Below are 24,810 nucleotides of genomic sequence, written 5' to 3'. Positions count from 1 at the left end.
AGTTGAAATTATGTTGTGAATTATGCTGTGTACATTTATTTTTATTTTTATTTTTATTTTTATTTCAGACGGAGTATCGCTCTGTCGCCCAGGCTGGAGTGCAGTGGCCGGATCTCAGCTCACTGCAAGCTCCGCCTCCCGGGTTTAGGCCATTCTCCTGCCTCAGCCTCCCGATTTTTTTTAATTTTTGAAAACAATTCAAATATACGGAAAAGTTGTAAGACTAGAACAATGAACCCTTGACTTCCTGTCACCCAGATTCACTGGCTGGGAACTGAGCTGCTACCACTTTTGAATTCCTGTGTGCACTTGAGTCATACCCTAAATGTGTCCCTGAGCTGTCAGGGACATCGTCATTGTCCGTCGGAAGATGCAGGACTTGAGGGCCTCAGCGTTCTTTCTGCCACAGAGGTTTCTGCAGCCAGGAGAGTTGCAGGGTCGAAGGAACTCAGCTCTGTGCCCCCCTCACTAATACTGTCATTGAAAAAGGAGATGGGGCACAGTGGCTCATGCCTGTAATCCCAGCACTTTGGGAGGCTGAGGTGGGCAGATCACTTGAGGTCAGGAGTTTGAGACCAGCCTGGCCAACATGGCAAAACCCTGTCTCTACCAAAAAATACAAAAATTAGCCTGGCGTGGTGGTGTGCACATGTAGTCCCAGCTACTGGGGAGGCTGAGATGGGAGTATTGCTTGAACCCAGGAGGCAGAGGCTGCAGTGAACTGAGATTGCATGACTACACTACAGCCTGGGTGACACAGTAAGACCCTGTCTCAAAAAAAAAAAAAAAAGAAAGAAAGAAAGAGAAAAGAGACATGCAGAAATGAATTCAAGCAGACCCGGGTGTACCCCTACCCATACATGCTCCTCCTCTGCTTCGTGCCAGGTTTAAGGCTCTTTGCTGGTGGTGCAGAGGGCATTCTGAGGAGGTTACCAGGCAGGGCCAAGCCTCCCGGCACCCTGAGGAGCTGGCCTCTGAACCCAGCCTGATGGATGGGGGAGGAAGTGGGCTGAGGTAGAGGGCTCAAGGTGCTGACTTGCCCACAGTGGAGCTCAAGATCGAGGTGGTGCTGCCTGAGAAGGAACGAGGCAAGGAGGAGCTGTCGGCCAGTGGGAAGGGCAGCCCCCGGGCCTACCAGGGCAACGGCACGGCCCGCCACTTCCACACGGAGGAGCGCCTGCCCACCCCTCACCCCTACCCCAGCCCTCAGGATTGCGTAGAGGCTGCTGTCTGCCACGTCAAGGACCTCGAGAATGGCCAGTGGGTTCTGGGCCTGCCTGGGAGGGGGGGGATCAGGGGTCCCAAGGTGGGAGGGTGAGGTACAGGCCGTCGCCGGGGGTCGGGGTTGGCCTGAAGGGGCTATGACCAGCTGCTGCCCTGGTCACTGCCTTTGTGGCTTCTACTGGTCTGGGCCTGCTCCCCAGAAGGCTGGACACTGGAAGGAGCTGCCAGGAGGTTGTGCCTGGTGTCTGGCCTGACCTCTGAGTGCTGCGGTTCCCCAGGATGCGGGAAGTGGAGCTGGGCTGGGGGAAGGTGTTGCTGGTGAAGGACAATGGGGAGTTCCACGCCCTGGGCCATAAGTGTCCGCACTACGGCGCACCCCTGGTGAAAGGTGAGCTGTCAGGTGGGAGGTGTGAGGGGGACCTTCCAGGCCCCATGCCAGCTTGGCTCCTCCCCAGACCCCAGGATCTTCATCTATTAGTGAAGTCTCCCAGGCTTTGGGGAGGGGCCCACAGTTGCCAGGGCACTGAGATCCTTAGGAAGCAACCCCTGCTGGTGGCCCCAGCCTAGCACCTCCCCTTCCTAGGCGTTCTGTCCCGTGGTCGGGTGCGCTGCCCCTGGCACGGTGCCTGCTTCAACATCAGCACTGGGGACCTGGAGGACTTCCCCGGCCTGGATAGTCTGCACAAGTTCCAGGTGGGGCCAGGAGTGTGGTGGGGTGGGAACCTGGGGGTGTGGGGTTCGGGGCTGGTCCTGAGGAATGCAGCCCTTGCAGGTGAAGATTGAGAAGGAGAAGGTGTACGTCCGGGCCAGCAAGCAGGTGAGGGGGTAGCTTGGGGCTCAGGCAGAAGGGAGGAGCCGGGAGGGCATCTTGGCCCAGAGAATGGCATGTGCAAAGGCCCTGTGGTGAGAGGAGCTTGGCATATGTCACTTGAGCAGAGTGAGGGGTTGCGGTAGGGATGAAGCTGGACTGGAGTGCCAGGACCTGCCTGCCAGGATGATGGCAATGACCCTCCACCCTCCTGGCGCCGACAGGCCCTACAGCTGCAGCGAAGGACCAAGGTGATGGCCAAGTGTATCTCCCCAAGTGCTGGGTACAGCAGTAGCACCAATGTGCTCATTGTGGGCGCAGGTTGGTAGTGGGGTCATGAGGGGCAGGGTGGGAGATGGGATTGGTGAGAAGTGGTCCCCGGCCCACGGGCCCCTCCCCTCAGGTGCAGCTGGCCTGGTGTGTGCAGAGACACTGCGGCAGGAGGGCTTCTCCGACCGGATCGTTCTGTGCACGCTAGACCGGCACCTTCCCTATGACCGTCCCAAGCTCAGCAAGGTAGGGGGGGTGGGGCAAGTGGGACCCTATCCCTCTGAGTCCCAGTTAAGCCCACTTCAAGCCTTGCTTGTCACCCCTTGGAGATCTGGCTGGCTGCCCTCTCTGCTTATGCCAGGCCTGTCCGTGGTACCCCCAAAAGGTCTAGATTCCTTGTTATTTTGAGACAGGGTCTCATTCTGTCACCCAGGCTGGAGTGCAGTGGTGCGTTCTTGGCTTACTGCAACTTCCATCTCCTGGGTTCAAGTGATTCTCATGCTTTAGCCTTCTGAGTAGCTGGGATTAAAGGTGTGCACCACCATCACGCCTGGCTAATTTTTAGTATTTTTAGTAGAGATGGGGTTTCACCATGTTGCCCAGACCAGTCTTGAAGTAAGGTGCTAGGATTACAGGTGTGAGCCACTGCACCTGGCTTTTCTTTTTTTGAGACAGGGTCTTGCTCTGTCATTCAGGCTGGAGCGCAGTGCCTGTCTCATGGCTCACTGCAGCGTTGACCTCCACCTCCCAGGCTCAAATGGCCCTCCCACCTCAGCCTCCTGGTAGCTAGGACTACAGGCGTGCACCACCACGCCTGGCTAATATTTTGTGTTTTTTGTAGAAACGAGGTTTTGTCATGTTGCCCAGGCTGGTCTTGAACTCCTGGGTTCAAGCAATCCTCCGGTCTCAGCCTCCCAAAGTATTGGGATTACAGGCATGAGTCACTGCGCCCGGCCAGATCTGGGTTTGCTGAGTTCTGTCCTACAGCCCCTATGTCACTGGGGCTGGCCCTACCTTGCCTGAGTCCCAATGTCTTCTGCTGTAAACTGGCTCCTCTCAAGCTGGCTTGCCCCCGCAGTCCCTGGACACACAGCCTGAGCAGCTGGCCCTGAGGCCCAAGGAGTTTTTCCGAGCCTATGGCATCGAGGTGCTCACCGAGGCTCAGGTACAGGGTCAAGGGTGGGAAACAGGCCCCGAGGAGGGAAGGTGGGAACATGAGGTTGTGTGGGCCCCTGGGGTGGGGTCTTGGTGCTCTCCCTTCCTGGCCCCACTGCCCAGGCACCTGGGAGGTGCTCCAGGCTTGGGAGACAGCAAGGAGCTTTTTTCCAACAGGTCATGGGCACACACAGAGCCCCAGGGTGTGCAGAGATGAACAATCAGGGCTGGATAGGAGAGACTGGTGGGACTTGGGAGGGTAAGGAGAGGTTTGAGGGGAAGGTGATGTCTGAAGTTTAAAGAACAAAGTCCAGGTGGCAGGATCTGTTCTAATGGGAGCTTCTCAGAGGCTGTGGCTGGGCTGTGGGTGTACTGCAGGACCCGGGAGTGGGCGGCGAGGCCAAGCCCCATGCTCAAGCTCATGCTCTGCCTGGCGGGGGTTGCAGGTGGTCACAGTGGATGTGAGGAACAAGAAGGTCGTGTTCAAGGATGGCTTCAAGCTGGAGTACAGCAAGCTGCTGCTGGCGCCAGGGAGCAGGTAGGAGGGTCTCCTTTTTACCCATGGGACACTGGGCAGGACACTGGCCTGGACGGGGCTGGGGCTGCCAGGAGGCCCTCACTGACACTGCCATGTCTCAGCCCCAGGACTCTGAGCTGCAAAGGCAAAGAAATGGAGAACGTGTTCACCATCCGGACGCCAGAGGATGCCAATCGCGTGGTGAGGCTGGCCCGAGGCCGCAATGTGGTCATCGTGGGAGCCGGCTTCCTGGGTGAGAGGTAGTGGGCGGTGGGGATGGTGATCAGGTGGTCATGGCCAGTCCCAGGGAAGTTCTGGTCGAGGAAGGTGCAGGTGCCAGCCTGCCACCCCTGCCCACGACCAGGGATGGAGGTGGCCGCTTACCTGACAGAGAAGGCCCACTCCGTGTCTGTGGTGGAGCTGGAGGAGACGCCCTTCAGGAGGTTCCTGGGGGAGCGCGTGGGTCGTGCCCTCATGAAGGTGAGCCCACTCCAGCACGCACCCAGCGCCTTGGAGCCGTGGGGCCCAGCCTGGCCCATGGCTGGACTCTCATCCACTGCCCACCTGCCCACTTGTCCTGACAGATGTTTGAGAACAACCGGGTGAAGTTCTACATGCAGACTGAGGTGTCGGAGCTGCGGGGCCAGGAGGGAAAGGTGGGCCCTTCTCCCTTCTCCCTGCTGCTTTCTGTCCTCTGTCCCCTGAGCCCAGGAGCTGGGCCCACCTGTTCACCCACCCACTCCCCACAGCTGAAGGAGGTTGTGCTGAAGAGCAGCAAGGTCGTGCGGGCTGACGTCTGTGTGGTGGGCATTGGTGAGTTGGTGTGTGGGCAGGCAGGCGCAAACCAGCACAGCCGTCTGCACACGCTCACATGTGACCTTGGGCTAGTCCCTTCCCCTCCCAGAGCCTCAGTTTCCACCACATCTGTCAAACGGGGACCCCCAACCACCCCCACTTTACAGAGCTGTTGAGGAAGGTGTGTACCGGGCTCAGCCCAGGCCTGGCACAGAGGATGCTCCCAGTGCCTGCTGCCCAGTAACACTCATCTCCATGCTCTGCGAGAGTTGACATAGACAAGCCCTGAACTGGCTCTTGCTCCAGCTGAGGTGCTAATTTGGGTAGGGGCCAAGATGGGAGGTGGTAGTGCCTGCAGGGGCTGAGGAGGTGTGGCATGCCGTCCCTCCACTTAAGGGCCTCATGGAGCACTTCTTGGAGAAGGTGATACCTGAGGTCTTGCAGGAGGCACCAGATCTGTGGGAGCCCGGTTAGTGGGGGCCAGGGTGCATGAAGGCCTCAGGTGGCAGCCCCTGGAGGATCAGTCTGGGGATGTCACATCAAACGCAGGGTGTGGGGTGTGGAGAGTGACTGTGCAGAAAGGAGGGACAGGGGAGTGGACACAGGCCTCCGTCCTGTCAGGTGCAGTGGCCGCTACAGGCTTCCTGAGGCAGAGCGGCATCGGTCTGGATTCCCGAGGCTTCATCCCTGTCAACAAGGTAGGGTGGACGGCACTGGGTGGGGAGGGCCCGGTGCTGGGCTGGGAGTGGCAGGAGGTTCAGGTCAGGGCCCCTGTCGCACCCATGGAGTCCTGGGCCCTCTCTCTACAGATGATGCAGACCAATGTCCCAGGCGTGTTCGCAGCTGGTGATGCCGTCACCTTCCCCCTTGCCTGGAGGAACAACCGGAAAGTGAACATTCCACATTGGCAGATGGCTCATGCTCAGGGTATGGCCAGTCCGGAGGAACATGGAGGGGTGTGAGGGAGTCCCAGGGTCTCAGTGTCCCCATGTCCATGCCTCAGTTGCTGACCTTGGGTCTTGGACACTGTGTTAGGCATCAAAGCTCTGATGTGGATTCTCTGGCCAGCCTCATCCCGGCGATCCAGCCAACACAGAGAACAACACCCCATTGAGCCAGCCACAGTTCCTCAATCTCAGTTTTCCTTCTGGTAGTCTCTCCCTTTTTTGTCCTCAAGGACCTATATTCTGCAGAATTCCTGATCAACCTGTGCAGTTACCCTGGGAAGGCAGGGAGGGATTTAGTGGATCACCTTCCTACTTTGTGCCTCTGTTTCCCTTGGGCCACTCAAGTATCTCTGTGAACTCAGTTCAGCCTCATGCAGGTCCCCGAGGTGCCATCTAAGCCCAGAGACCTGGGCTTAGTGGAGGCACTGTGCTTTCTGAGGAATAGCTTTCCCCTCCTGCTGTTTGCTGGCCACCAAGTCCCCCAAGCCTCATCCACTGTGCACATCTGGTCTGGGCCCCTAAGCTGCAGGTGCCATCACGTTAGTTGCCTCACTGCCTGAGAGAGAGGACTGCTAGACCCCCAGCCTGGGACAAGGGACCTCTCTGCACCCATTTCCCCTTCCCTCTGCCTTGAGGGTCTGCTGCTTGAGACCCCACTCCTGGTACCAATTTCTATTCAAGTCCAAAGTCTAAAGTTGTTGCTAGGTTGTAAGTAACCAAGGCTACTGATCAGCCAAGTATAATTAGGATTTAACTGGGGGGAGTTTAGGGGACTTTGAAGTACATCCAACTACAGGGGTCTACTGGGGCCTCATAGGAACTGGGGAGCCATCCACACTGGTCTCTTCGGAGCCTTGTGTGTGGCTGTCATCTGTGCTTCCCTGCGTACTTATGGCCCATTTTCCTCCCTCTTCAGACCTGATATGTCTGATTAGGTGAAGCAGACCTTCCAGAGGCAGGGCACTGTATTCAGATTCTCTCAGGAAGCAATCAAGTGGCGAGCTTGGAGTCAGGTGTTCCCCTGCACCAGTCAGCTGCAGGTGAAAGTGAGCAATGGTCTGAACAATGATGTCTCTTGACCTCTGGGGAGACCAGGAGGAGTAGCCACACGTGTCAGGGGTCCCAACGGCATCAGGTGCAGGCAGTGTGGGAGTGGTAAGGGCGAGAGTCAGGGTTCTCACGGCCCTGGGTCCTGCAGGGCGCGTGGCAGCCCAGAACATGTTGGCGCAGGAAGCGGAGATGAGCACCGTGCCCTACCTCTGGACCGCCATGTTTGGCAAGAGCCTGCGCTACGCAGGTATCCCCGGGGCCTCGGATGGGGGCGGGGCTTGGGTGTGGGGCGGGGCGGGGAGCCCACGGGCAGGGCTGTGACTGCACTAGGAAGACGCCGGTAAGAACTCGCTGGCGGCAAGGCTAGGAACTACCTAAAAGGACGTATGGAGCAGGGCCTGGGCGGGTTTAGGAGGGGATCCTGTGACGTCTCATTCCCTCCCCCGGTTCACGTGGGTGCCACCCACCTGCCCGGCCCACAGGCTACGGAGAAGGCTTCGACGACGTCATCATCCAGGGGGATCTGGAGGAGCTGAAGTTTGTGGCTTTTTACACTAAGTGAGAGCATCGGGGTGCAGCTTGGCGCGAAGCAGCGGGAGCTCAGTCGGGAAGGGGGATTCATCCCAGGCAAAATCCCAGAACAAGAGCCCAGCCCTGAGCCCCGCTGAGGAGTGCTGGAGCTTCCTTAGGAAAGCCTGAAGCTTGTGCACGGTCAAGCCCCGATGTGCAAAGCAGGGAGGGCTGGGTGCTCAGGACATTCCTGTTCCCCTGGGGTAGGTCCTTCCCTGGGCCCCAGAATGACAGCAGTGCATCAGGGTCTTCAAAAAGGGGCTGCTGCCTGGCAGTCCTCAGGCTTGGCCATCCTCTCCCTGCAGAGGCGACGAGGTGATCGCCGTGGCCAGCATGAACTACGATCCCATTGTGTCCAAGGTCGCTGAGGTTCTGGCCTCAGGCCGTGCCATCCGGAAGCGGGAGGTGGAGTGAGTGTGGGTGTGGGAAGCCTGGGGGCGGGAGTAGTTCCCTGGAGGACTGGCTAAGGTGCCCATGACAGCCAGTCACCCCCACAACCCTCCAGGGCCTTGCCCCTCACTCTTGGTTTGCATCACCGGAGGCTTCCAGGACTACAGGGAGGTGTGGGGCAAGGATCATGGTTTGGGAACAGGCTGGTTATGTGTTCATGGTGGATGGAAGGAATAGGGATGTGTGTCCCCAGGCAAGGCCAGTGCTGTGGGGGGGGGGGGGTCAGGGCCCAATGCATGGGCAATCACCAGGCCTGGGACACCTAACTGGACATGGTTGTGCTGAGCCCGGCAGAAGCTCGTGGGAAATGCAGCTACTGATGCCCTGGGCATGCCCTCCACAGAGATGGTGGGGGTGGTTCTAGGTTTCACTCAACACCAGCCAGTTCCCTTATCCTGGTGTGGTGTCAATGAGATTCACCCTCTGGGAGAGAGCTCCCAGGGACTGAGGACAGCCTGGAGGCCACTGGGGGGCTATGAGACAGGGGCAGGCTCCAGGCTGGAAACAATGGAGGACCAGAAGGGGACATGATAAATGACATGCTCTCTCCTTGGCCTTCTCTCTGTTTCTCTCTTGCCTTCGTGAAGGCTGTTTGTGCTGCACAGCAAGTACGTGTGTCCTTCATGTTGACTGTTCTGAGCCTTTCCCATGTCAGCCCAGACCCTCCACCCAATGGTCTATCTCCATCTGTCCAAGTACACCTCCCTGCTGGGCACTAGGGTCTGGCACAGAACAGACCCCCTGCTGTCCTCAAGGGCCAGCTGTTCAGGGTGCCCAGAGTGGACAGCCTGTTTTCTTCTGTCCTGACCCCTCCTCCCCTCATTCCTGCAGGACTGGCGACATGTCTTGGCTTACAGGGAAAGGATCCTGAGCTCACATGCAGTAGACTTGGGCAGGCAAAGGGGGGCACCAGGGTCAGAGGCCAAGCCTTGGGGGCAGGTGCCAATCTCCAGTCCCAGGATCCCCCAGGGCAGAACCTGAGCCCTCCCAGTGCTTGCCTTCAGCCACCTGGCTCCCCTCCTGGGAGGCCTCTGTTGGATCCAGAAGATGCTCAACCCTCAAGGCCTCTACTGCCACTGACAGCTGGCACTGGAAGCAGGACAGGCCCTGCCTCTTCTCCCTCTATTGGGACTGGTCCCCTGAAGAACCCTGCAACATGTAGACATTGCCGTAAAATTAAAACGCACAAACTTGCAGACCTGTATGACTCCCAGTGTAACTGGGCCGATAGGCACAGGGCCAGACCATAGGGAAACAGGCACAATCACAGAATGCTAGGTGCCACACCAAGGAAATTTGGCCTGTGAACTCCCAAAGGAGGTAGCAACTAATTCTGCACCCCACGCCCTCCCACATCCCTCTCCCTCTCTGCCATCAGCGAACGCTTTTTCCTTTTGGCTCTGAATTTTGAAGGAAGGGTATTCCAGGTAGAAGGGACAAGCCCAAAGGTCTTAAAATAGTAAATGCCGGTGGCTCAAGCCTGTAATCCCAGCACTTTGGGGGCCCGAGACGGGCGGATCACGAGGTCAGGAGATCGAGACCATCCTGGCTAACACAGTGAAACCCCGTCTCTACTAAAAAAATGCAAAAAAAAAAACAACAACAACAACAAAAAAAAAACTAGCCGGGCTAGGTGGCGGGCGGGCGCCTGTAGTCCCAGCTACTTGGGAGGCTGAGGCAGGAGAATGGCGTGAACCCGGGAGGCGGAGCTTGCAGTGAGCTGAGATCCAGCCACTGCACTCCAGCCTGGGCGACAGAGCGAGACTCTGTCTCAACAACAACAAAAGATAGTAAATGCTCCTTCAGAGGTGGCTCATGCTTGACACTTTGGGGCATGTGCCCACTTAGGGTTGTGGGAGTTGTGTCCTGAGGCAGACCCCATGCTTTTCATAGCTGGGGCATTCTCAATCCCAGTGTCGGAGGTGACGCAGCTGAGGCCCTGCTAAGTAGAAATGAGAATCTAGAGGCTCATCGCCGGGCTGCCTCTCAGTCAGTAAGAACGCCAAGGAGAGGGGGAGATGCAGGGAGTCAGGGCTGGGGGCGCTAGCAGGAAAGGGAGCGTTGAGCGCCTGCAGAGGTCGCTGCGAGCCCGGAACCCTCCTTGTGGAGTCCTGGCAGCAGCAGACGATCCAGGCCGGAGCCACGCGCAGACACAGGGCATGCCGGGAACTGCGAGCCAGCCGCGGGTCTTCGGGCTGCGTGGGCCTGGGAGGCGCCGGGAAGAGCAGTCGCGACGGGGTTAGGGACGAGACACCGCATTCACTGGAAGGGACAACCCGGCGCCAGTACATAGCCTGAAACGCTCCCCAGAGAGTCCCACGCTTGCTGCGCTGTCCCCAACTGGATCCAGCGCTCGCCCGCGGTGTCTTAGCGAACGCTAGGCTTGTCGGGAAGAGCGGAAGGGCGCAAGCGCGGCGCTGGCCGGAAGTGCCGACCTGTCAGCGCAGGGCTCCCCGGGAAATGTGGTTCCTCCAGGCGGCCCGGGGCGGTGGCCGCAAGTTCTGCGGACAGCGCGGCCGATCCGGCGTGGACCCGGGATGGCTGGACCGGGCAGCACCGGGGGCCAGATTGGGCCCGGGGCCCTGGCAGGCGGCGCGCGGTCCAAGGTAGCCCCGAGCGTGGACTTCGATCACAGCTGCTCGGACAGTGTCGAGTACCTGACACTCAACTTCGGGCCCTTCGAAACAGTGCATCGCTGGCGGCGCCTCCCGCCCTGCGACGAGTTCGTGGGTGCCCGGTACGGTGGGCTTCATGGGGTCCTGAGGACAGGAAGGGCGATCTGCGAGAGTCCCAGGGCGGGGTCCAGGGGCGAGGCCGATGCGTGGTGTCCTGGGGTAGGATCTGGTAATGAGGTGGATGGTGCTGTACAGGACGCTGTTCAGGGCAGGGGAGAGGGGGTTCCGAGGGAGTCCCAGAGCCCGATGACCTGGGACAGAATACTAGAACTAAGTTGTGTTTGTGGATATTGGGCGGGTCCCAGATGCTCTGACGTGGGGTGAGGAGTCCAGAAAGTCCTGGAGCCGTGTCAGGGGTCCTCACTTGCAGGGTGATTGGTGTTATCTTAGAAGATGATCGATCTTAGCAGTTGAGAGGTGATATCTAACTTCTGTGGCAGCTCTCCTGCTTAGTCCCATTCCTTGGGTGCCCCCCAGGAGGGTCCTGTCCTTACCACCCTCCACTCCTTTCTTTCCAGGCGCAGCAAGCACACAGTGGTGGCCTATAAAGATGCCATTTATGTATTTGGTGGAGACAATGGGTGAGTGAGTCTGAGCATCAGTGTTTGGACCAGGTAGGGAGAAGTACTGTGGTCAGGGACTGGGCCTGTCCAGCTCCATTACTGTCCTTTCAGATGTTAGCTAGTGCCTCTAGGCTTCAGTTTCCCCATCTGTGAGATTCCTTGCACTCACCTCCCTGGTCGTGGTGAGGATTAAATAAGATCCTGCACTCATGGTCCTCAGCACAGCTTCCAGTGGGTGGCACGTGCTCAGTATGTGGAAATGTCCCTCTTCTGAGTAGACGCCGCCTTGAAAGAAACACAACCACCCTTGCGGCCAGCCCTGCCAGGCACTTTTCTTTCCCTGGGCCTCATCCGGTATGGAGGACACAGTTTTATTTATTTCATGCATTTTTTACTTTTCGTGAGGGTTTTCCCACGTTGCTGCAAACATTCAGGCAACAACGTGATGTTTTGTTGGTGGGCACACCTCCTTTCACATAAACTGTCTCCAGTTAAGTCGTGGCTGGTTTCCTTATGCAGAGGGTGGAGTATTTGCACATGACCAGTTGTCCTATTCCTGCCTCTCAGCCCCAGGACCTGGCATGAAGCCCGGGAAGAGCTGGCCTCTTACTGGCTCTGCAGCCTTGGTCCTGCAGGCCTCCCTGGGGGGCTGGCTTGAGGATGGTGGGGTAGTCTGAACCCCACCAGGATCCGCAGACTGGGCAAAAAAGCCTCCTTGGGCATGGTCCCCTGGCTTCAAGCCTGCCTTCCTCTCACTCTCTTTCCCCAGGAGTAGCCAGTGGGGCCTATTTACATATGCAAGTCAGAGTGTGTTCCTCCTTGGCTCATCCTCCTGTGATGCCTCCCTGCCTCTCTGAGTAAAAGCCCAAGTCTTCATGAGAGTCTGCTGCTCCTCTGCCCTCAGTCTCTCACTGCACTGGGGCTGCACCGGCTGCCTTGCTATGTTTGGATTGTACCAAGTGCCCCCTTGCTCAGGCCCTTGCACTGCCCATTCTCTCCTCCTACCTTCCTGCCCCTCTTCTGATGCTTCTTGTGACTGAGGCCTTCCTTGGTCATCTGGACCAACTGGAGACCATTACTTCCCCTCCATCCCTCTTACCATCTTCATTTGTTCCTGAGGCACACAGATGTTGGTTATTATCCATCTGTTCAGTCAAGGCAGGGCCTGTGCTCCTTTTACCATTGTAAAAGAAAACTCAGTAAATGTTTGTCAGATGAAGGAATGAAATAAAGAAGAGATGCCTACCCACAGGCATTTACTGGAGCCTTAATGAGAACCCTCCAAACCAGAAAAGGCTTTGGTGTCCAGTACAAGGCAGCAGGTGGGAAATGGGGGACCTTCATCCTCAAGAGTGTCCCTAACAGGTAGTTTGTGTGACAACTGTGTAGCAATAAGCAGAAACATTTTTGCTGCAGTGTGACAAAGAAATAGGATACAAATTTGTCTCACTCTAGTCTTAACTTTATAAAGACTGAGTACAAAGAAAGATGGCCTCCTGCAGCACGTGGGGCAAGTGAGGGAGGGAGGGAGGGAGGGGTGATATCACAGTTACCACCAGCTTCTAGGCTCCTGGCTTCCTGGCTGCATGGCCTCAGACACAGCCTTTGAACCACTAGGCTTTGTCACCATCTGTGAAATGGATGTGAGATGCACATCCATTTCACAGATGCACCCGCTGGTGCAGACTAAGACGGTGCAGGGGGCACCCAGCACAGGCTGGGCGTGAGGGGTGCTGGGCTCCTGTCAGTTTGCCCTTCTTCCCAAGGGCTGGGTAGTAATATGCCAGCTGGTTGTATTAGGTGGTGCAATGACCAGTGAATTTGTTTTCTATCTAATTGTATCTTTAACATGATTATTACATTGGCTTTTGCGATAAAGAAATGGCAAGGGCCAGGTGTGGTAGCTCACACCTGTAATCCCAGCACTTTGGGAGGCTGAGGTAGGAAGATCGCTTGAGGCCAGGCATTCAAGACGAGCCTAGGCAGGAAAGCAAGACTTCGTTTCAATTTTTTTTTTTTTTTTTTTTTTGAGATGGAGTCTTGCTCTGTCGCCCAGGCTGGAGTGCAGTGGCACCATCTTGGCTCACTGCAAGCTCCGCCTCCTGGGTTCAAGTGAGTCTGCCACAGCCTCCCGAGTAGCTGGGATTACAGGTGCCCGCCACCACGCCAGGCTAATTTTTTGTATTTTTAGTAGAGATGGGGTTTCACCATGTTGGCCAGGTTGGTCTCAAACTCCTGACCTCAAGTGATCCGCCCGCCTCGGCCTCCCAAAGTGCTGGGATTACAGGCACGAGCCACTGAGCCCAGCGCATTGACTCTATTTTTTTTTTTAAAGCAGTGGCAGGAAGATCAGAGAGAAGCAAAGGGCCTCCCCTGAAGCATGGGCAAGTGCATGCATTGTGGGGTACAGCCTCAGCAGAAGGGGATTGGGACGTGTGAATAGGGGTTCTGGAGGCTAGGGTGAGCTGTGAGGGTGACTCTGGACTTTGGGCCATTTCGTGCCTGCTGGTTGGGCTCCTGGTGGCCACATTCATGCTTTGGTCCTGACCCCAGGTAGGCTGGTGGCTGCCTGTGTGGCAGCCCGGGTGCCCATGTCAGTTGGTGAGCCTCCTTTGTGGTCACCACTCTTGGGCATCAGCTGGTTGTCTGGCTGTGTTAGTCACCCAGCCCAAAACAGCCCCCTCCTCTACCCTGGCTACATGTAGTACCCATCTCTGGGGGTCCTGCAGAGCAGACCTGGCTAATGCCACCCTCTCTTCCGACTGCCTTTCAGGAAGACCATGCTCAATGACCTCCTGCGGTTCGATGTGAAAGACTGCTCCTGGTGCAGGTGGGTGGCCCCGTGCTCCAGGGCCCTGCCTTTCCTCCTAGAACACAGTGGCACAGTTCTGGGTCCCAGTTGCTAGCAGAGTCTCTCTCATCATGGGAAACTAGAAAGAAGCTTCCAGGAGGAGACAACCATGGCCCCAGGGATGCCACACCCAGAGCCACCCTGTCAGGGCTGAGGAGATGAAGTAGCTGCCCAGCACCTGCAGCTGCCAAGCTGGGCACACAGGGCGGCTCCCTTCCGGGCGCCCACCTCTACCCTGAGGCTGCTGCTAGTGTGGGTACAGAAGTTGCTATGTCATTTCTCTCACACGTGATTTTGTAAGATAGCTAGTAGTTAAAAATTAATTTTAAAAATCATTCTGAAGGCTTCGCAATTATTTGTCAAAAATTGCTTAACTATAAAACTCAGAAAAAGAGCAGCCCCAGGTCAGCAGTGTAAATGGATTTTGAATTCAGTACATAAAAGGTAAAGGCAGGGCACAGGGGCCCATGCCTGTAATCCCAATGCTTTGAGAAGCTGAGGAGGGAAGCTCCCTCGAGGCTAGGAGTTCAAGACCAGCTGGGCAACAAAGTGAGACCCCACCTAGAAAGATAGACATATGATAGATAGATAGAAAGAAAGACAGAAAGAGAGATGACAGATAGACAGATAGATAATAGGTAGATAGCTAGATGATAAGTAGATTAGATAGATGACATAGATAGTGGATAGTTGATAGATGACAGATCAACAGACAGATGACAGATGATAGGTAGACAGATGATTAGATAGATAGATAGATGGATCATGGGTAGATGACAGACGATAGATGACAGGGAGATAGATGATGGAGAGATTATATAGATAGATTAGATGATAGATGATAGATAGGTAGGTAGATAGATGACGGTTAGATAGATAGGTATTAAATGAAATTGATGGACCCCATGCTGTAAGATGCTGCACTGCTGCTGAGAGCAGGAGTATGGATGGTCCTGAAGTAGCATGAGGACCTGGTCACATTCTGTGAGTTGAATAAGCAATTTACAAAATATCTACCACTTGATTCCATTTAAAAAAATTCCACGGAAGCCTAAGTATGCATAGGAGAGGGGTGTAGGGAAGACCTCAAGGTGTTGCCAGAGGTTTTCTGGTAATGGGAATTTGCACGAGCTTTAGTGCCTATTTTGTTTTTTCCTTATTGGTGAGTTTTTTTTTTTAAGTTTCTATGATGAGACAGGTGTCACCTTCAAAATAGAAAAATGAAAGGTAGCCGGGCGCGGTGGCTCACGCTTGTAATCCCAGCACTTTGGGAGGCCGAGGCAGGCGGATCACCTGAAGTCAGAAGTTCAAGACCAGCCTGGCCAACATGGTGAAACTCCGTCTCTACAGAAATACAAAAAACTAGCCGGGCATGATGGTGGGTGCCTGTCATCCCAGCTATTCAGGATGCTGAGGCGGGACAATTGCTTGAACCCGGGAGGCAGAGGTTGAGCCGAGATGGCACCACTGCACTCCAGCCTGGGTGACAGAGCGAGGCTCTGTCTCAAAAAAAAAAAAAAAAAAGAAAAAGAAAGGCAGCACAGGGATGCAGGGCCACCCTGTGAGGGTGTGGACTTCATGGGTGACGCCCGCTGACTCTCACCACCCCTGTGCCACCCCAGGGCCTTTACCACTGGGACCCCGCCGGCCCCCCGTTACCACCACTCGGCCGTCGTCTATGGGAGCAGCATGTTTGTCTTTGGTAAGCAGCCTCCTGCCTCCCAGGGGCTGTGTCGCCCCCGAGGCCCACAGACACCCTGCCCTTCTGCAGGCCTGGGGCGTTTGTGCTCATGCTGTATACAGCAGGGGCTCTCTGTTTACCCTCGGCTTTGTCTGCCAGTCCTCTGAATTCTGCGCTGGATCTGGGACCCCTTGCCCTAACAGCCCTGAACTCACAGGGTTGGGTGTCTTTCGGTGTTGCTGGGCTGTGGCTGGGAAGAGTGTCCTGCTCATCTCTGTGTCCCCAGAGCCCAGCACGGAGGCAGGCGGGCAGTAGGTCCTTCTAGGGCTTGTGGCGGGAGTCCTGGCTGATGCATTTTCAGTGGGGCCAGATTCTGGTCCACCTTCCAGGCTTTGAAATCTTCAAGACTGCCTTTGGGTTTGACAGTTTCTCACTCTCTTTACTCAGGGGGTTACACTGGGGACATTTATTCCAATTCTAACTTGAAGAATAAAAATGACCTCTTTGAATACAAGTTTGCAACTGGCCAGTGGACGGAGTGGAAAATTGAAGGACGGTGAGAAACTTTGCAGAAACATTTGGGAGAGGCTGGGTCCTGGGTGGCATTGGATCTGGACTTTGTCCCCTGTTGCCTCCCAGATGAGGACCCTGAGGGCACGCAGTAGCAGGGAGCTTAGGGTTGGTGGAATATCCCCCGGTGCAGCTGTGCATGGCCTGCTACCAGCCTTTAGATTCCCTCCTTTCAGAAGAGACCCAAATGGGCCTGGCGTGGTGGTGCAAGCCTGTAGTCCTAGCACTCTGGGAAGCTGAGGTGGGAAGATCACTTGAGCCCAGGAATTCAAGGCTGCAGTGAACCATGCATGCCTCACTGCACTCCAGCCTGGAAGATGGAGCAAGACCTTGTCACGAAAACATTTTTAAAAAGACCCAATGTACTGCTGATGGCGCTTCTGGGGTCCTGCTTTTTGAGCACCCCCTTTGATATTTTGGTGGCACCTAGGAGAAGGTTCTGTGCCTCTGTGGCTGTCTGAATTCCTCTTCAAGCCTCTAGTCGCCCTCTGAGGCTGTTGCTTATTCCTAGTGCCTTGTGGAGGCCCTGAAGCCCCAGTGTCGGGCGGATGTGGCCATGCAGCCTGGCTGTGGCCCCTGCACTGACCATATGGGACTGCGAGGCTCAGGTCTGTGCTGGGCGGCCTCACTCCCTCCCCTCTTCCCTCACACTCCAGGTTGCCAGTCGCTAGGTCAGCCCACGGGGCCACGGTGTACAGTGACAAGCTGTGGATCTTTGCTGGCTATGACGGCAATGCCAGGTGGGTGGTGGTCCGGCCTTTGCACCCCACCTCCGACTGCACTGAGACCCAGAGCAGGCCATCCTGGCATTTGAGGGCTTAGGCTGGGAGAGCTCTGCCTAGTAGATTCTGAGTGTCACTGTCTAGGGGTTTCTTGGGACGGGGACAGGGAAAGAGGAGGATAGGCAGATGGAGGTGAGAACCACTGGGTGGAGCCCCATGGCTACCTCAGTTGCTCGGATGAGGATCCTCAGCCAGGAGTCGCCCTGCAGGGCTGAGTCGGTGGGCGGATGGGCGGTGCCCAGGCTCAGGCCCAGCCCTGGTTCTTGCCCAGGCCAAAGGCCTTTTCCTCCTTATTTTAGAAAGTTGGCTTTGTTCTCTTTTTCTGATTACAAAAGTAGCATGTGCTGGCTTCCCAAAACTTCAGCATCATAGAAGCTCCTAACAATGCAGTGATGGTGGTGGTGGTGTCTGTGATATCTGTGTCCTCTCCCCACCCAGGAGGGACACTGCGTGAGGAGCTGGCCTGCCACACTGCCCCAGTGTCATGCATGAGAGTACTTGTTCTGTCTGGGCCGGGCAGGGGGCCCAGCACAGCAGGGATTTGAGGCAGTGCCTGCCACCCCCCACAGAAGTTCCCGCCTCATGGCCACACAAGTCTCCTACCCTGTGTGGGGATGGGGGTCCTCCCTTCAGCCATCTCTTCCAGCTAGGACCGGCCCACCCTGACAGCCGGACCCAAGGGGTCCTCACTGGTCTGTCCTAATACAGGTTGAATGACATGTGGACAATTGGCCTCCAGGACCGAGAGCTCACCTGCTGGGAGGAGGTGAGGGGCACCAGGAGCCAGGGTGCAGGTGGAGGGACGTGGGAGGCAGGCAGAGCCAGGCTGGGGAGTCGAGGCTGCTTTCTTCCCCTTGCAAAGCCCTGCCTCGGCCTGAGCCACGCTCTCCTCCCTGGAGACCTGCGGGCCTTCATGACCAGTTCTTCACTGTGGCTGCACAGTGATTCAAGCCTTGGTGTTTTGGATGGGCAGAGTGCCACGTGTGTGAGGGATGTGGTTTTGCTTTAATCCACCCTTTATTTCAATGCAGTGAGGGCAGTCTGCTGTCTACTGTTCTGCTCCCTGGAGCTCCCCCTGGGATTGCTTTCCCCTTTAGAAACATGGAATTTATTTATTTATTCATTAAAAAATTTTTTTTTTCTCAGTCTTCTGGGCATGAAAAACATAAGGGTTTAGCCGCTACTGATTTAACCCTGACGATTTTAGCCCTAGCTGTTCACAACTGGGCCCCCTGAAGTGGAGGAGACAGGGCTATGTGCTGCTCGAAGACAAATGAATCTGTGAACCCTCATCTGGGGAAGTTTCAAGAATAAAAGCAGTCCCATCTCAGCAGTCTTAAGCGTGGTGAAATGTGAGTGGGCCCTGTGAGGCCGGGGCTGAGCTGTTCTCTCCCCCATGCAGGTGGTCCAGAGTGGTGAGATCCCCCCGTCTTGCTGCAACTTCCCCGTGGCGGTGTGCCGGGACAAGATGTTTGTGTTCTCCGGGCAAAGCGGAGCCAAGATAACCAACAACCTCTTCCAGTTTGAATTCAAGGACAAGACGTGAGTACTCTGGCCAGTGGGGTGGAGGGAATATAGTCAGTGCCCCCGAATCCTTGAATGTGAAGGACGCCCCCTGTACCTGGTGGCCATGGTAACTGTCCTTCTGAGCTCTGCAAACAGCAGGAGGTTCCAGCCTGGAGCAGGGATGTGCAGGTCCCCAAGATATGGCTACAGTTTAGCAAGATGGGGCCTGGCGAGGAGGCCCCTGACTAGGCCTCCCCCTGACTATGAAGGACATCCCCTTCCCCGTGAATGGCTTGGTCAGTGCCACCAGTAACAAACATGGCCTGCATAGATCTCAAATGATGGCAGAAGACCAGAGGGGCCTGCAGGTCCCCAGAGGTCTGGCCCATGCTGCCCCTGGCTGCTGGCCAGCCCTTGACCCTGCAACGAGGCTGCAGGAGAGGGCACAAGGAGTGTGAGCTGCAGGTACAGAGGGTTTGGGAAGGGACCTGGGAGCTTCCCTGGAGGCCACGGGTGCGTGGGAGGAAGGGCAGGGTGACCCAGGACGAGGGAACCTGTTGAGGGCCCGGGGCTTAGCAAGGAGCCAGATGGAATAGCCCTGCCAGACCAGGATCTGTTCTGAAGTCTTCAACTAACTTAGCAAAAGAGAGGACTCGCTGGGAAGTACTGGGAAGCCTGGGAGGTGGAAGGTGCTGGAGCAGCATCAGGATGGGGGGTGCAGGCAGCTCCCAGGATGGGGACTCAGCTGTGGGGATGGTCTGACGGGGCAGCATGAAGATGTGCAATGGTCTATGCACAGCTTCACTTCCCAGAGCGCAGGCCTGCCTGGCGGGTCAGACGCCGCCCTCCTCCCATCACTGCTGCCTGCTCCGTGGGGAGACGGGAGCTCCGGCAGGACCCCGCAGTGGGCCACATGGAACCAGTCAGGGCTGGTGCCAGTGCTGGATGGGGTGAGGGGTGCTCAGCGCAGGTGTCTGGGCCTCCCTCTGGACCCTGGGCTAGTCACCGCAGGGGCTGCAGGGGGACCTCCCAGTGAGGGCCTGCTGTGGGGAGGTCCCGAGGGTGAGCAGGAGCCCCTGTCCCAGCATTGGTTCACTGTCGTGTACCCCCAGGTGGACACGCATCCCAACTGAACACCTGCTCCGGGGTTCCCCACCACCCCCGCAGCGGCGCTACGGGCATACCATGGTGGCCTTTGACCGCCACCTCTATGTGTTTGGGGGTGCGGCCGATAACACGCTGCCTAATGAGCTGCACTGCTATGACGTGGACTTCCAGACCTGGGAGGTCGTCCAGCCCAGCTCCGACAGCGAGGTGAGGGTGTCCAGGGGTGTCCTGCCCTGCCAGCTGGACACCAGTGGCTCCTACCCTGCTCCCACCTTCTCCCCAGCTCCTCACAGCTTTGGGGCCCCTTGGGGTTCCAGACAGCTACCAGGAGCAAGGCCAGGACACCTGGGCCTCAGCCCTGGACACCTGCCCCGGCCTCCAGCCCCAGCTTCACCCCACAGCCTGCAGGTGGTTAACGCTTCACATCCCATCATGGCTACAGGGAGCTGCCGTGCTGCAGACCTTTCCTGGGAAGCCCAGAGCCATGCAGCTCTTCCTTCTTTCCGAACCCGCTCTCAAGGCCAGGATGGTGGGGGTCTCTGGGCACCTAGCTGGCCCTTGCCAACTGATCTTATGCCCACGTGTCTCTCCTCTTCAGGTCGGTGGGGCTGAAGTGCCCGAGCGAGCCTGTGCTTCCGAGGAGGTGCCCACCCTGCCCTTTGAGGAGCGAGGCGGCTTCAAGAAGTCCCGAGATGTGTTCGGCCTGGACTTTGGCACCACCTCAGCCAAGCAGCCCGCCCAACCCGCCTCGGAGGTACAGGCTGGGACCCTCATTAAGACTCCATCACCTCCTGAAGCAGGTCCTGTGATCAACCCCTCTCACACATGGGGAGACTGAGGCCCAGAGAAATACTTGCTTGGGGTCACACTCCAAAGGAGATGCAGGGCCAGGAGCCCTCACCCTGCTGGCCAGGCTGCAGCTTTCTGGGATGGGTGCCACACACTGGCTGAGTGCCCCACCCACTCTGAGGGTCCCCATGGCCCGTCATGCCCCACTCGACTACATGGGTATTCAGGTCCCGCCTGTGTCTGTGGTTGCACCCAGGGGCCCTCCTCCCTTGGGGACCCTGCCCCCTGGCCCTTCATGGCCATGAGGTGCCGCGTCCTCGCCCTTACCTGGCTGCACCAGCCCCACTGTGGAGGCTCTGCCCCCCATTCCACCCTGCCTTCTTGTCCCCCAGCTGCCCAGCGGGAGGCTCTTCCACGCAGCTGCTGTCATCTCGGACGCTATGTACATCTTCGGGGGCACGGTGGACAACAACATCCGCAGCGGGGAGATGTACAGGTTCCAGGTGTGGGGCCTGTGGGCCTGTAGGAACGGCTGGGTGGACGGATCCCCCGTGAGGGGAAACTGAGGCCAAGTCGGGGGGGGCGGGGCTTATCCAGGCCATTGCCAGGACCACACCTGGCGGGATGGAATCCTTGGGAGTAGCCCTGTGGGCTGAGGTGGCACTAAAGTGGGCAGCCTCCGTGCAGTGGGGCAGGCGGATGGCACTGGGGCTCACAGCAGAGTCAGTGGAGGGAGCCGGGCCAAGCTAGGCTCAGCACCAGAGCCTCACAGGCATCACAGCCTGGCCCCGGGCAGGGCCAGGGCTGACAGTGGCTTGCACTGACAGCCCCTTCCCAGGCCTGGAGGAACAGGTGGTCAGGGCAGGGACTCACAGCCACAGTGAGGTCAGGGCCGGCTTCCTAGAGGAGATTGGGGTGGTGCTGATGGGGGCCAGTGTGAGGACTCAAGTCCGGGCAGAGTGGAGACAGCAGAGCTCTGCTGAGGCCTGGGCCCCAGCTGAAGGCAAGAGGCAGGGGAGCCCTTTCCTGCTGTGGAACTGGCCGTGGATAGTTGCAGGTGCCGAGGCTGGAGCCAGGCTGTATTTTCAGGGTGGGGTGGTGGCGGCTTTTTCTCCTCAGCCAGGCCCACCTGCCTTCTGGGCCCTGAGGGTCAGCATGGGTCAGGTGGGGACCTCAGGGTCAGCCTGCGCAGCCACACTGGGGCCACTCTGCTGTCCTCAACATCTAGCCTCTCTGGGCCCCTCTTGCAGTTCTCCTGTTATCCTAAGTGCACGCTGCACGAGGACTATGGGCGGCTGTGGGAGAGCCGCCAGTTCTGCGACGTGGAGTTCGTGCTAGGTGAGGTGAGTGCCTGTCCTTGCACCCTGTTCTGCCTGCTGTGCCTGGGTAGTGGGAACTTCGCCCCTCAGAAAAACAGCTGCTGGCCTGGTGGTGCTGACCCTGGCCGGCTGGGTCTCTGTTCTCTGGGGCGAGGGTTCCATGCCCTCTGCCAGTGCATTATTCTTTGTACAGAAGGAGGAGTGCGTGCAGGGCCATGTAGCCATTGTCACAGCGCGGAGCCGCTGGCTTCGCAGGAAGATCATGCAGGCACGGGAGCGGCTGGCCCAGGTGAGGTGCCTAACTGCCCCGCCCGGACCAGGCAGCCATGCCTCTTGTCCACTGGGGTGCCCTTGAGCTCCCTTCTCCCCACAGAAGCTGGAGCAGGAGGCCGCCTCAGTTCCCAGGGAGGCCCCCGGCGTGGCTACTGGTGGGACCCGGCCGCCCCTGCTGCATGTGGCCATCCGGGAGGCCGAGGCCCGGCCCTTCGAGGTGCTCATGCAGTTCCTTTACACCGACAAGATCAAATACCCACGGAAAGGTCCGCCTGGGTGGGGGTGGAACAGGATTGGTGTGGGCTGGGGTGCGGGCAGCAGAGCCAAAAGGTGGGTGCTGCCAGCCCTGCCTTACTGATGGGCCCCCTGAGGCTCAGAGGCTGCAGGTCACCCTCATTACCCATGACCATTGCCGCTGGACACCATCTGAGTCCCCCGAGGCCTTGCTCCTACCTAGTGACCCCAACCCACACTCTTCCATGCGGGGAGCCCTGTGCCCTGTGCCCCGCCCTCCCCTCTCCGGCTCCCTGAGACTCCGGGGCTCTGGGGCGCAGGCCACGTGGAGGATGTGCTGCTCATCATGGATGTGTACAAATTGGCACTGAGCTTCCAGTTGTGTCGCCTGGAGCAGCTGTGCCGCCAGTACATCGAGGCCTCCGTGGACCTGCAGAACGTGCTGGTCGTGTGCGAGAGTGCCGCCCGGCTGCAGCTGAGCCAACTCAAGGTGTGGGGTGGGGTCAGCGCGATCGGGGTCACGTGGGGTGTGCTCAGGCTTCGGTCCCCTCCTTGCCCACCACTGTGAGCCCCTCGCCCAGCCTGGGACCCTGGCTTGACCCTGCCTGCCTGCCTGCCTGTGCCTGTCTGCCCAGGAGCACTGCCTGAACTTCGTGGTGAAGGAGTCCCACTTCAACCAGGTGATCATGATGAAGGAGTTTGAGCGCCTCTCCTCGCCGCTGATTGTGGAGATTGTGCGGCGGAAGCAGCAGCCACCCCCTCGCACTCCCTCGGACCAGCCAGTGGACATTGGTAGGGAGCCCCGTTCCCCTTCCCTCGGGGCTGGGAGGGATGGTGTTCATCTGTGGCAGGAGACTTGGGAGCCATGGAGAGCACCTGCCAGGCCCTCGGGGTGGGGGTGGGTGCCATGGGACCCCAGAGTGCTCTCCTGGGTACAGTGCAGAAACAGATGGAGGCAGAAGCCCCCAACCCATGGGGCTTGCCACAGTGGGCTGTGTCCTGGTGAGCTGGGATTTCCTGAGCCAATTTCTGGGGGTGGACATGGGCACCTCTTTTGGGCTGGGATGTCAGGTCTGATGGCCCAGAGTCACAGCGATCAGTCGCTGGACTTCTCTTTGCTTGTAATGTCACAGGCCCCTTCCTTCCCCCAGCTCTCCTTGGGGGTCGTGCTGACCCCAGTTGCTGGCTCTTGGTGACATCTGCTGGCACCAGAGGCCATGCAGTGGGCCTGGAGGGTGCTTGATCATGAGGGCAGCGAAGGGGGCACAGCAAGCTGGGTGGAAGATGAGACACTGGGTGGTGGGCTGCGTGTTCAGCATAGTGCTCGAGTCGGTCAGGGCGCTGAGGGAGGACAGAATGTGGCTGATGGTGCCTCAGGGCCAGAGTGAAACCTTCTGCCTGGGTGAAGTTTTGTTCAGAGTGGCAACATGGGCAGATGTGCGGGAAGGTAGTGCCGTGGGGCCCCAAGGCCAGAATCCCAGGCTGTACCTGCTCAGGGTCCCTTCCACCCCCAGGCACGTCTCTGATCCAGGACATGAAGGCATACCTGGAGGGGGCGGGCGCAGAGTTCTGTGACATCACGCTGTTGCTGGATGGGCACCCACGGCCAGCCCACAAGGCTATCCTGGCCGCCCGCTCCAGGTGGGTGGGGGCTAGACGGGAGGGGAGGGTGGGCCTGGATGGTGTCTTCGTTCTGCTGACAGCCAGGTGCCTGCCGCTCATTGTCTACAGCTACTTTGAAGCCATGTTCCGGTCCTTCATGCCCGAGGACGGGCAGGTGAACATCTCCATCGGGGAGATGGTGCCCAGCAGGCAGGCCTTTGAGTCCATGCTGCGCTACATCTACTACGGCGAGGTCAACATGCCACCCGAGGACTCGCTGCATCCTCACTCCCCAAGGAACTCCCAGGTCCCCACCAAGGGGTCCTGGCACCCACCTCGGGTGGCTTTGAGGCCCGCTCTCCTGCCCCAGCTAGGCGATCTAGGCCCAGCGCCTCCCTCCAGAGGATTTGCTGATGCCTGGAGCTGGGCCAGGTGCTCTCCGAAGCAGTTGGCAGCTGGCAGGGAGGGGTTTGCAGCCAGGAGGAACCAGTGGGTTCCTGACCCTCACAACTGCCCAGAGGATGGGGTGGGTCATTGCTTTGTGTGACAGTTGAGCACAAACATGGAACTACTCCTCTTATGTCACTTCAGTAGGGGTCCGAACATGGAGGGTCACGATGCCTGTTAGGCTTGCAAGGCCATGGAATAGCGCTGCAGATGTGCAGACGGTATTTTTCTGGGGAGGGGATTCATGGTATTTGGATCCTCAGTGGGGCCTTTGACCCACTAAGTAGTTCAGAATCCATTTAGAGAGCATGCTGGTGTGTGGGCTGGATTGGAGTTTGGCCCCTCCCTGGTGGGCTTGGGGCTCCAGCTGCGCCCCTCCCTGTCCTTCCCTGGGAGGATGTGGGCGGACCAGGTTCCTTTGGTCAGCTCCTTAACCAGGCCCCAGCTACTTGTTTGCGGCCCCCTACTACTACGGCTTCTACAACAACCGGCTGCAGGCGTACTGCAAGCAGAACCTGGAGATGAACGTGACGGTGCAGAACGTGCTGCAGGTAGCCCCCCAGCCCTGTGCCCATGGCTGCAGCTCCCACTGAGTGGGTGAAAGGGGCAGCGCCTCAAGGTCCCT

At 57.9% G+C, this 24,810-nt stretch overlaps 1 protein-coding gene across 8 annotated transcripts in view; it reads left to right on the top strand.

Moving 5' to 3' along the window:
- Positions 1-24,810, top strand: part of LOC111530663 (leucine-zipper-like transcriptional regulator 1) — a 34,786-nt gene that overhangs the window by 7,782 nt on the left and 2,194 nt on the right. For 4 of the 8 annotated variants that reach the window (XM_023197957.3, XM_023197955.1, XM_023197958.1 and 1 more), the window contains 18 exons: positions 1,047-1,260; positions 1,503-1,612; positions 1,808-1,917; positions 1,997-2,041; positions 2,257-2,353; positions 2,436-2,548; positions 3,381-3,467; positions 3,904-3,995; positions 4,097-4,227; positions 4,339-4,454; positions 4,559-4,630; positions 4,724-4,787; positions 5,391-5,467; positions 5,579-5,696; positions 6,915-7,013; positions 7,249-7,324; positions 7,642-7,746; positions 8,618-8,974. In XM_023197957.3, the coding sequence (XP_023053725.1) occupies positions 1,047-1,260; positions 1,503-1,612; positions 1,808-1,917; positions 1,997-2,041; positions 2,257-2,353; positions 2,436-2,548; positions 3,381-3,467; positions 3,904-3,995; positions 4,097-4,227; positions 4,339-4,454; positions 4,559-4,630; positions 4,724-4,787; positions 5,391-5,467; positions 5,579-5,696; positions 6,915-7,013; positions 7,249-7,324; positions 7,642-7,746; positions 8,618-8,657 (1,766 nt within the window). In that variant the 3' untranslated portion in view covers positions 8,658-8,974. Of the gene's footprint in view, positions 1-1,046; positions 1,261-1,502; positions 1,613-1,807; positions 1,918-1,996; positions 2,042-2,256; positions 2,354-2,435; positions 2,549-3,380; positions 3,468-3,903; positions 3,996-4,096; positions 4,228-4,338; positions 4,455-4,558; positions 4,631-4,723; positions 4,788-5,390; positions 5,468-5,578; positions 5,697-6,914; positions 7,014-7,248; positions 7,325-7,641; positions 7,747-8,617; positions 8,985-9,667; positions 10,524-10,979; positions 11,043-13,797; positions 13,855-15,497; positions 15,578-16,003; positions 16,113-16,782; positions 16,867-17,616; positions 17,675-18,310; positions 18,451-19,526; positions 19,729-20,119; positions 20,276-20,702; positions 20,814-21,560; positions 21,654-21,822; positions 21,919-22,002; positions 22,169-22,456; positions 22,627-22,771; positions 22,929-23,650; positions 23,778-23,867; positions 24,018-24,630; positions 24,737-24,810 lie in introns of those variants that run through there. The other 4 variants (XM_023197956.2, XM_023197954.3, XM_023197959.3 and 1 more) reach the window with 3 other exon arrangements.

Source organism: Piliocolobus tephrosceles, chromosome 19 (assembly GCF_002776525.5).
Source record: "Piliocolobus tephrosceles isolate RC106 chromosome 19, ASM277652v3, whole genome shotgun sequence".
Taxonomy (NCBI): domain Eukaryota; kingdom Metazoa; phylum Chordata; class Mammalia; order Primates; family Cercopithecidae; genus Piliocolobus; species Piliocolobus tephrosceles.
Note: the sequence above shows the minus strand (reverse complement) of the source record. Positions and strands in the feature narration are given on the sequence as shown.